This window comes from Electrona antarctica (assembly GCF_951216825.1).
Source record: "Electrona antarctica genome assembly, chromosome: 11".
Lineage (NCBI taxonomy): Eukaryota > Metazoa > Chordata > Actinopteri > Myctophiformes > Myctophidae > Electrona > Electrona antarctica.
Window position 1 is genome coordinate 27,085,796 of NC_136792.1, and position 10,963 is coordinate 27,096,758.

The following is a 10,963-nucleotide window of genomic DNA, read 5'->3' on the forward strand; positions in this document are numbered from 1 at the left end:
AGTCTAGACATCAGTAAATCCTAAATTCCGAAGCATTAGAGTTTACAGTCAATAAGAAAGCTTAGATAAATGCTAAAGTAATCCAAGTTAAATTATTTTCAGAAATCAATCACACCAACTCATTACAAGGCACATAGAGCATAAAGGCCAAAAAATATTAAATGGCTTGTCAAGAGTAAGACTTCAGGCTGTCCATTTCAAAAGTTAACAGAAAAAATGGAAAATAATCACTAACTTCTTTATATAGAGAACGTTTTGAATAGATACATGTACCGGTATATAAACTAGCTACTCATTTGCAAAAAAATAAATAAAAGGACTTCCACTGACATTTTAAGCTCCCAGTGGCGAAAACTTCTGGGAACTCAGATTACTTTTACATTATCAATCTGAGAATCCCATCGGCAAATAACGGAAAAACAGCACCCCCTGTTTTGTCCTCAAAAGTTGACGTGAGTCAACAGTCTTGAGAGACTACTTTTACATAGACACCTAGAAAAAGTGCCCTTCTGGGCACAGGTCTCCACCAGGAGGATAGGACTGTGTGTGATGTTTGGCAAAATGTTTAGGAGTAATATAAACATGTTTTTTTGTTTTTTGCAACAATCTTCTTCATTTTGTTGAGGAAATGCAGAGCCAGATCACTCATAGCATCTCTGAGGATAGAATTCTGGATGAGCAGGACATGTGCAGCATTTTAAACGAAACAGGCCACTCCTGAAAGGCAATGTTAGCCAATCAGTGTAGAATCTGAGAAATCCAACAGACTCGTCTTGATCACATGACTACAGAGATCGTGTGTACCGATTTGGATTTGGATGAAATCTGTGCTACTAACATAAGCAATGTGTTTAGCAGAAATCAGCCTCATGGTGGCGCTATAACCGGCAGATGTGGAGGGATGCAGGGAAAATGTTTTTCCATGGCCTCTAGGGAGTGCGCATACATAAGTTGTATACAGATTGATGCAGTTATAGCTAAAAACAGGAATTGGCCTTTTATAGCGCCACCATGAGGCTGATTTGGAAAATAATGAGTGGCATGTCGTCCTCGGCCTAGTGGAAATGTGCGTGTATAATTTCACGGAAATTGCACACTGTTTTTGTGATTTGTGGCATTTTGTTCGAAAGGACCATTCATGTGAGCTTTGGAAGCCAATATTAGCCAATCAGGATGGAAGGTGGGAAATGGTGCAAATCCGTGTTGATCACATGACTATGTAGAATTGTGTGATGTATGGATAAAATGTGTACAGGTAATCTACAGAAATGTGTTTTGCCTAAATCGGCCTCATGGTGGCGCCGTTGAGGAATATTTGGGGCAGAGGTTCATCGTTGGCATCCATGGAGTGTGTGCGCACAGTTTGGCATGGATCGGGCCAACGGTACCGGAGATTAGCTGATAACGGACGGACGGAAGGACACACACACGGACGGAGTGCAAAACATACTCTCTCTCCATGCCTGGTGGAGACAAAAAGCATGGATATACAAAGCCATCTGAAAATGATCTTATTTTAATAGCATTAAAATCATCCAATGCTTTAGAAGTGAATGACCATAGTAAGCACAATTCCTTGGGAAGCCTGAGTAAGAGTTTTTAAGTTCTTTAAATATAAAAACGGTAAAGGTATACTTCACTTTATTTTGGGGGGGGGTAATTGTATAGTTTACTCAGGCATTTGAGAGCACCACAGATAGTTTACAAGTTGCTTGAGTCAGTATTTAGATATAGCCACTCCAACAGCAATGTCCATCCCTCCCCATGTCTGTCCGTATGTATGTTTAAGGTACCAGGTGCTGCAGTGGCACTGTTGAGCTACAAAGCTAGAGACAGTGAGTGTTGCACTGTTATGTATATATGAAGTAGGCTACGTGTGCACGTGTGTGTGTGTGTGTATGTATATATATATATATAATGATTTTGGGTTTTTTAATAGCTTTATTGGAAAGTGATTGGGCACATATCCATAGAGAGCAGGAAAGCATCATCCAAACTGTACTCTACTGGACACCAGACGGTAAACACAAGAGGCCAACCCAAGAACACCTGGTGTAGGACAGTGGAGGGAGAGCAGTAGTCTCCCAGTGGTCTTACCCTTTAAGACCCTGGATCTCACCTGGAGTTCTATAAAGACACTGGCCCAACAGACAGGAGATCTTCCTTTATACCATAAAGTTCATGTTTCAGTTCAGTGTCAAGATTTAACACCAAGTTGGTGTGGAGCATCCGCTTAAAATTGTAAATAATAGTTATGAGTTTGAATTAAATATACAAGCAGATATAGCTCCATCTGCTGGCTATAGGCACACTTACAACTATAATTAAGGTATAGCAATATTCTACTAACACCACCAGAGACAGAACATGCTCCTGTGAAGTTCAAAAAGTTATTACTAGTGATTGGAGATTAATCGGCAAACACATTGGCACATCCCTATACTTTACTGACCTAGTTTGAAATCGTGTGAACCTCACAATTCTGATGTGAAAACAAACCAACAGGTACTGTAAAACAAGTGATTTTAATTTTAAAAAACACAAAAGCTCCAGGTACAAGTTCTGGCAAGCCAGAATCTGGGTGCAATGCTTTATAACAAAGAATATGAAAATGGAACGTAACAAGGGAGACATCAAGGTGCTAGTGGTTTCGTAAAAAAGGAAAAAACTAACAACAAAAGATGCTCAATTTGTTAAATCAAAGTTGTCCAATGTTTTCACTGTAAAAATCACACATAGCGACCTGATGCAAATCAGGACAGAACATGCTCCTGTGAAGTTCAAAAAGTTATAATTACTAGTGATTGGAGATTAATCGGCAAACACATTGGCACATCCCTATACTTTACTGACCTAGTTTGAAATCGTGTGAACCTCACAATTCTGATGTGAAAACAAACCAACAGGTACTGTAAAACAAGTGATTTTAATTTTAAAAAACACAAAAGCTCCAGGTACAAGTTCTGGCAAGCCAGAATCTGGGTGCAATGCTTTATAACAAAGAATATGAAAATGGAACGTAACAAGGGAGACATCAAGGTGCTAGTGGTTTCGTAAAAAAGGAAAAACTAACAACAAAAGATGCTCAATTTGTTAAATCAAAGTTGTCCAATGTTTTCACTGTAAAAATCACACATAGCGACCTGATGCAAATCATTCATACTTACTGGAAACAATTATGCTCCTCCTCCTGTGTGCGCTTATGCACTGGGCTGATGGCTATTATTTCTTAGCAAACGAGATCTTCATAGCATTAGTTTGTGTGATCTTGAAGCCCTGCAATGCCTCTCTGGCAGCACCTGCTTGCACCTCATTATCAAACTCCACAAAAGCAATGTCGTGTCGCCCGGGGACCAAACGCACCTCCTTGAAACCTGGGAACCTAGGAGAGATTGGAATAGGACCAACACAGTCAACATTCAGCATGTGCAATTGTTCAGCTAGAAATCAGAAAAGATACCACTGGCATCACTCGCCATGTTTTATGTACAATGGTACTGTACATAAAAAAGAGACACTGAAGACGAGTTGTGCATCTTCACAGATCAACCAGGCTCATGGCCCATTGTCGGTCCTTTGTGGCTCCGTCTAGGAAGTGACACAAGTGACTGTGGGCGTGGCTAAGTTGATCAAACTTGCGGTACTAAGGCTACTTGCGTCACAGTCACAGACATGTCAGATGACTGGCCACACTAAGTATTGGAAGTCATTAGACCCCATCTTGCCTTTATAAAGCAGAAATTATGTGAAAAACTAAATTCATTATTTTTATGCCAGTCCAATTTATAATGGTCTGTCTGCTGTGTGTCCAGAGTAGAGATAATCTTGCAAACTGCCAGACTGATCAGCACCAACTTTCTTGTGCACACAAAAGTACTTCTATAATGATGGGACCCAATTCAAGGGTTGGATTGGTCCCTACAAAATACTAGGGTCATGTCCAGGGGGTGTACTTGTGCATCAAGCTGTCTCATACAAGAGAAACAGAAGATAGGGTTCTGTCATATGGGATCCAAGGGAAAAAGTATGCATGTATATAATTATTTCTAAAGAAGGTAGTACTAACTGGTTGAAGAGCATGGACAGCATAAGTTCGTTGGTCTCCTCTGGCAAGTTGGTGAGGAAGAGGATGTGGTTTGGAGGGTTCTCTGCCACCTGGAAAAAAAGGCAAAGAGCAGTTAATGACAGCCTAAAGATGTCAGAACAGACCACCATAAGGATTACACATAACACTGTTCGAACGAACGAACGAACACACACTACCTGCAGTGGCATCTGTCCCGGCATCTGCCCAGGCATCATCTGGCCAGGAGGCATGGCACCAGGGGGCATCTGACCAGGTCCCATCCCAGGAGGCGGCATCATGCCCGGCGGGGGCATGTAAGGTGGCTGCCCTGGCATGGGCATCATACGAGGAGCTTGGTTCATGGGCGGCATACCCTGGAAGAACAACAATGTTACAATAAAACAGCCTTACAGACAAATATAAGCATTAATTATTAAATCAATGAATGAGTGTTCTTTCAGGGGAACCAAGCCACTTTGTTTGGATTTTGCTAGCTCTACTAGCTTAACCGCTTAAATAGTGGGAAATTAGTCTTACAGCATGCCTGATGTACTTACAGGCATTGCTCCGGGTACACCTGGAACCATGGGGACAGGGGCCCCTGGCACGCCCTTCTTCGCTCCAGGCGGCTCAGCTCCCTTGACCTTTTTCTCTTTTTTCTTACGGTCACGCTCCACATAGGTCCCCTTCATCTTGGCTATTATGTCCGAGTCTATCTTGGCATACTGGATGTGCTGCAGAAAGAGATGAGGGCAACACAGAGAAAAGCCAAGGCTAGTTATCGCTGAAAGGGGGTTTATACAAAAATGTTGTTTGATTGCCTGTTTCTCTGCAGTAATCATTTGGATGTTACTGACACAGTTCGTGTCAACAAACTTCATTGCATTTGTTTATTAGGGCCAATTTGTACGAGCAATATAAATAGTTATGCTTGTAAATTGAGCTCATAACAATCATGCTACATCTGAACAGTTTATTGTCTATACACAATACAAATGTTTGAATAATCTGTGTCCTAAATGAGACGACTAGTCTAAGATTTAGACTCTCGTAGATGTATATATCGATTCTGACAGCTTCACTCTACGAGTCTTAGCGTTCTGGCCCCATGGCGTGCCTTGTGAAACCCCCTGCCTCAAAGTAACTCTTACAAATGCAAAACCTAAAGGTGCTTACCCTGCTGCCCCAATCCACTCCGTCTCGGAATCTGTCATCCATCTTGGATCGGTCCTCATCTCCCCAAATGAGTGCAACTGGCTGCGCAACCCTGACCACCAGGGGGACTGCTGCACAGTTGCAATCGAGGACAGATCCAAGATGGATGATAGATTCCGAGAGTGGATTAAAACACTCTTTATTGAAAACTACGGAACTACAGGTTATAATTGCTTTCCGCAGACAAACCGAACAAGTGGGGCAGCAGGGTAAGCACCTTAGATTTTGCATTTGTTAGTTAAGAGTTAGTTTGAGCCAGGGGGGTTTCACACGGCACGCCATGCGGCCAGAACGCTTAAATTAAGGCTCATTCATAGTCTGGATTTTCGGTGGTGGGGCGACCACCAAACTACAACATGACATCACGAGCCGCGGTGAAGAGCAAACCACCGCCACCGCCCCAGCCCTTCTCTGTTTTTACTCACCACCGCTCAACGTTATTTCAGCTCCGGTGGTCACCTCACCACCGAAAATCCAGACTATGAATGAGCCTTTAGACTCTCGTAGAGTGAAGATGTCAGAATCGATAAATACATCTACGAGAGTTCTTAACACTCCCAACGCGGATCGCGTATCAATACGTTATCAATTAATCAAACGTCGGGTGCGGATCACGTATCAATACGTTTCAATCACTTTTTTATAGAATACTTTCATTCATCTTTTTACCCACCCGGACAATGAAGAACCATCGCCCTATCATTGCTGCTTACTCCCGCTCACGTGATCAGAAAAAAAAACAAAAAACAAAAACCCCCCTCCCCTCCTGAAAACAGGAGGGCTGGCCGCTTTACGTGTAGAAGCCAGTTGAACGCTGAACGGAACGCTGCCTATTGCCTAAACACATATGCACCAGATCGGCATTGCAATGCATAACATCTGCAACACACATGGACAGATGCATGTTTCCTTCTTCATACTGTAGCGACCAAACGATCCCCGAGCCTACAATACTACGAACTAACCACAGTATCGAGGGGCTGCCACGACAAGACAGTGTTCCGTTGGTGGATCACGTATCGCCATGCAGAGCCGTCATAATCGGAGATCGCTCAGACGTGTGATTGTAACGCTTTTTTATTCATTATAATTGTAGTGATAAGACCGCAATGAACGCGTCGGGGACGTAATCGACCCGGGTGTAATGTATAACGAACTTTTCCGCGACCTAAACCGTGGTGTTGTCATCTGTGGAAGTCATTTTTTCCTTCTCGTCGACATCACAGCCGGGTGACGCTTTTTTTCCCCTCCATCGCCCCCAAGCTGCATGCCCATAGCCTGGCTTGGCCAGCCTCATAGCGGGGATTCACTGAAGATTCTTCCCCGGAGGAAACATCAGTGAACCCTCACTATGAGTCTGGCCGTGCCAGGCTAGCATGCCCAGGCATGTTCCCCTACACTAGCTTGAAAAACAAAATCAGCTGATGACAACGCGTTATACTATAGTTCTGAACCGAACGGTGGAATGGGACTTTTTATAGCCGTACGGATCAAGACTTTTGCTGCCCAATGTGCCCATGACCCCCCCCCCCAATGTTACTGCGATCAAAACAATGAAAGCAGTGAGATAGATTAGGCGAGGCGGCAATCATCAAAAAGAAAGCATAGTTATGAAGGTTTATAGTCAGACATTGACAGGCAGATATAACAATAAACACAATAAATATGCTATACATCCTATACATCGAATGAAAGCCCTGAATGTGTACTTTTACGAGGAAAATAGTAAACATTGATCCCATGTACAGTTTGTCATAAATTGGATACTGGGTGGATGCACATTGCGCCCACCAGATATAACTGCAGAGAAGACATGGACCCGAACTCAATATTCACAAAATAAGGCCTATAGCGACATATAAATACTATATACCGTATGAAACAGAAGACTCTCTGCTTTCATAAGGAAAAAAATTGTACTGTAATAATAAAAAAATCACACCCCTGTGAAGTGAGCAGTGCAACTCTACTTCTCTACTTATTCACTACAGCTCGCTATATACGGACTGAGGCAGAAAGTCATGTAAACCTTTTATTTACAGTTTGGTCTGTAAACTTCTACTGTAATAATAAAAATCACACCCCTGTGAAGTGAGCGTTGCAACTGTTCTGTACTTATTCACTACAGCTCGCTATATACGGACTGAGACAGAAAGTCATGTAAACCTTTTATTTACAGTTTGGTCTGTAAACTTCTACTGTAATAATAAAAATCACACCCCTGTGAAGTGAGCGGTGCAACTGTTCTCTACAGTTGCACCGCGCAACTATAAAGAACAGTTGCACCGCTCACTTCACAGGGGTGTGATTTTTATTATTACAGTAGAAGTTTACAGACCAAACTGTAAATAAAAGGTTTACATGACTTTCTGTCTCAGTCCGTATATAGCGAGCTGTAGTGAATAAGTACAGAACAGTTGCAACGCTCACTTCACAGGGGTGTGATTTTTATTATTACAGTAGAAGTTTACAGACCAAACTGTAAATAAAAGGTTTACATGACTTTCTGCCTCAGTCCGTATATAGCGAGCTGTAGTGAATAAGTAGAGAAGTAGAGTTGCACTGCTCACTTCACAGGGGTGTGATTTTTTTATTATTACAGTACAATTTTTTTCCTTATGAAAGCAGAGAGTCTTCTGTTTCATACGGTATATAGTATTTATATGTCGCTATAGGCCTTATTTTGTGAATATTGAGGAGTTCACGTCCATGTCTTCTCTGAAGTTATCTGGTGGGCACAAGCTGCATTCAATAACCAATTACTGTCTAACTGTAGATGGGATCAATGTTTACTGTTTTCCTCGTAAAAGTACACATTCAGGGCTTTCATTCGGTGTATAGGATGTATAGGATATTTATTGGGTTCAATTTTATATCTGCCTGTCAATGTCTCTGACTTTAAACCATCCATAACTCTGCTCGCTGTTCAAGATAACCACTTCCAGGCAAATGCAGGTGTTGCAAAAAGGTCAATATCTCCAGAATGGAACATGGTAAAATCAAAATGTATTTTTTTAATTGAAGTGGACAAGTTCAGCTTTCTTTTGATGTAGGCGTGTGATTCTCGCTATAAGAGAAAATTTTACTGTGGGCCCCCGAACAAGGCCTTTGTGCAATGTTAAACGGCAGCAACATCCAAATAGGCCTGTTGAGATCTTGCAGCAATCAAAGTGTTAAGTGCCATTCATAGTCTGGATTTTCGGTGGTGAGCTGACCACCGGAGCTGAAATAACGTTGAGCGGTGGTGAGTAAAAACAGAGAGAAGGGCTGGGGTGGTGGTTTGCTCTTCACCGCGGCTCGTGACGTCATGTTGTAGTTCGGTGGTCACCTCACCACCAAAAATCCAGATTATGAATAACGCTTTAGGCTACGAGATGACCATGAACTCACCATTGGTTTGTCATAGAAGGGGAATCCCTGCATGGATCGCAGGGCGTTTGAGGCGCTGTTTACTTCTTTGAAAATAACAAAGGCCTGGCCCCTCATCTTGACGGTGCGTGCCACCAAAATGTCCAAGATCTGTCCAAACTGCGAGAAGATGGCGTATAGAGACTTCTTCAACTCTGTAAACACAAGAGGTGCATAAGTCAGTGTGTCATAAAAAATGCTTATTTCATGTTTTTATTTTAAACCCCTTCATTTAGTTAGGTAAAGTTACCTTAAGTTGTGGCAACTCTGGGAAAAAGATGCTTACCACTAGCTTTCTTCACAGATGTGTTCATAAAGGTGTCTACTATCACTTTTACTATCACTACACACACAAATTTGTTCCAACCCAACTTCCTTGGGAAACTTTGTGACAGCTGCTGAAAGTTGGGTTACCATACAATACATTATAAGGCAAAATGTTATAAATTTCATTATGCTTTATGTAGCATGTGACATGTCAAACTAGGGTGTTTACATGATTCTGAATCCATTCCAAGCATTAGTTTTCCACGAAAAACACTCCTTGGGCTAAAAATGGCCATAGCTGTCATCACAAATGTGATGAAGTCAGCACATTTGGGCATATTTGGGCAAGTGGCTATGGCCAAACTAGGGAGTCTATGGCCAAACTAGGGGTCAAACTAGGGGGTTTTCATGATTCTGAATCCATTCCCAGCATTAGTTTTGCACGAAAAACACTCCTTGGGCTTAAAAAGGCCATAGCCGTCATCACAAAGGTGATGAGGTCAGCACATTTGGGGACATTAGGGCACATTTGGGAGCGTTCTATGGCTGAATTTAGCCTAAACGAGTGTTTTGTGCAAAACGAATGCTTGGAACCGGTTCAGAATCATGAAAACCCCCTAGTTTGACCCCTAGTTTGGCCATAGCCACTTGCCCAAATGTGCTGATTTTATCACATTTGTGATGATGGCTATGGCCATTTTTAGCCCAAGGAGTGTTTTTCGTGCAAAAGTAATGCTTGGAATGGATTCAGAATGATGAAAAACCCCTAGTTTGACACGTCACATGCTACTTAAAGCATAATGAAATTTATAACATTTTGCCTTATAGAGCGTCGCAGTCCCGCCTCCTACCCTGGACCAGGAAATGAAACCCAATGCATTATTCTCATAGACATTTCTATAAGTATTTATTTAAAGACGGTTACGCCGCGGACAAAGCCAACTCGAGTCGTGACAACTCATGACAACACAAACAATATTTTGGACCAAACAAATAATTACAAAGAAGAAAAACAACAAAAAAAGTGTTGTAACCTGCCGTTTTTTTTCTTCTTTCTAATTATTTGTTTGGTCCAAAATATTGTTTGCGTTGTCATGAGTTGTCACGACTTGAGTTGGCTTTGTCCGCGGCGTAACCGTCTTTAAATAAATACTTTAAGAAATGTCTATGAGAATAATGCATTGGGTTTCATTTCCTGGTCCAGGGTAGGAGGCGGGACTGCGACGCTCTATAATGGTTGTATGGTACCCCAACTTTCAGCAGCTGTCACAAAGTTTCCCAAGGGAGTTGGGTTGGAACATTTTTTTCTGTGATAGTAGACACCTTTATGAACACATCTGTTAAGAAAGCTAGTGGTAAGCATTTTTTTTTCTTCAGATTTGCCATCACTTAAGCTAATGTTTCCTTATTAATTCTCTCCTCCCTTTCCTCTATTAAGCCAAGCCAGGGACAGGCAGGACAATAAAAACGAAATCAGCGATGTGATTCTGACCAAATGTACAAAGAACAAACAATCCCCCTCCCCCCGCCTAAAAAAATAACTCACCATCTTTCTTGATCTTTTCATTCAAGTTGTTAATGTAGATGGTGTGGTTGAGCCGCGACTGATCCGGAGGAGCCGTCATGTTATAGATTCTGTAGGAAACAATTTAACAGTGTACAGTCACATTACGTTGTAGTAGTCGACACTCACGTTACATTAACGCAAGCTACTCGTGCTAACCTAGTTAGCATAGCGTGTTATTCAGATCATTTCAGAGTCCTTTAACTTCCATGTTCAGGTCGCATTTGAATAAATTCCATATCGTCAAATAACACGATGCAAGGCTGAATAAAGAAAACAGGGGATAGGATAGAGATAATAATAAATACTTACTTATATACACGTTAAACGTGGTGAATAATGGGACAGGAGTCGCAGGACCTCACTACCGCAGTCGGTGGAAACTGGAGGAAATCTCGCGAGCGACGCTCTCAGACGTAAGATCCGGTTGTTAAAGAAAGAAC

General features: G+C 42.0%; 1 protein-coding gene across 1 annotated transcript; it reads right to left on the reverse strand.

Moving 5' to 3' along the window:
- Positions 1–2,907: 2,907 nt before the first annotated feature.
- On the reverse strand, positions 2,908–10,959 carry snrpa (small nuclear ribonucleoprotein polypeptide A). Its single transcript, XM_079514592.1, has 7 exons — positions 10,833–10,959; positions 10,503–10,591; positions 8,672–8,844; positions 4,624–4,800; positions 4,264–4,440; positions 4,067–4,155; positions 2,908–3,382 (listed from the first exon to the last, which is right to left on the reverse strand). The coding sequence occupies exons 2-7, from the start codon at positions 10,579–10,581 to the stop codon at positions 3,223–3,225; spliced, it is 855 nt and encodes a 284-aa protein (XP_079370718.1). The 5' UTR covers positions 10,582–10,591; positions 10,833–10,959; the 3' UTR covers positions 2,908–3,222.
- Between the last annotated feature and the right edge of the window lie 4 nt (positions 10,960–10,963).

Bases quoted from the DNA above. Each gene is read 5' to 3' on its own strand.
- snrpa (XM_079514592.1), bottom strand. From the start codon at position 10,581: ATGACGGCTCCTCCGGATCAGTCGCGGCTCAACCACACCATCTACATT. The intron at 4,441-4,623 runs GTAAGTACATCA...TTGTTCTTCCAG, and splicing joins GTGTACCCGGAGCAATGCCT to GGTATGCCGCCCATGAACCA. The intron at 3,383-4,066 runs GTTAGTACTACC...AATCTCTCCTAG, and splicing joins CTGTCCATGCTCTTCAACCA to GTTCCCAGGTTTCAAGGAGG.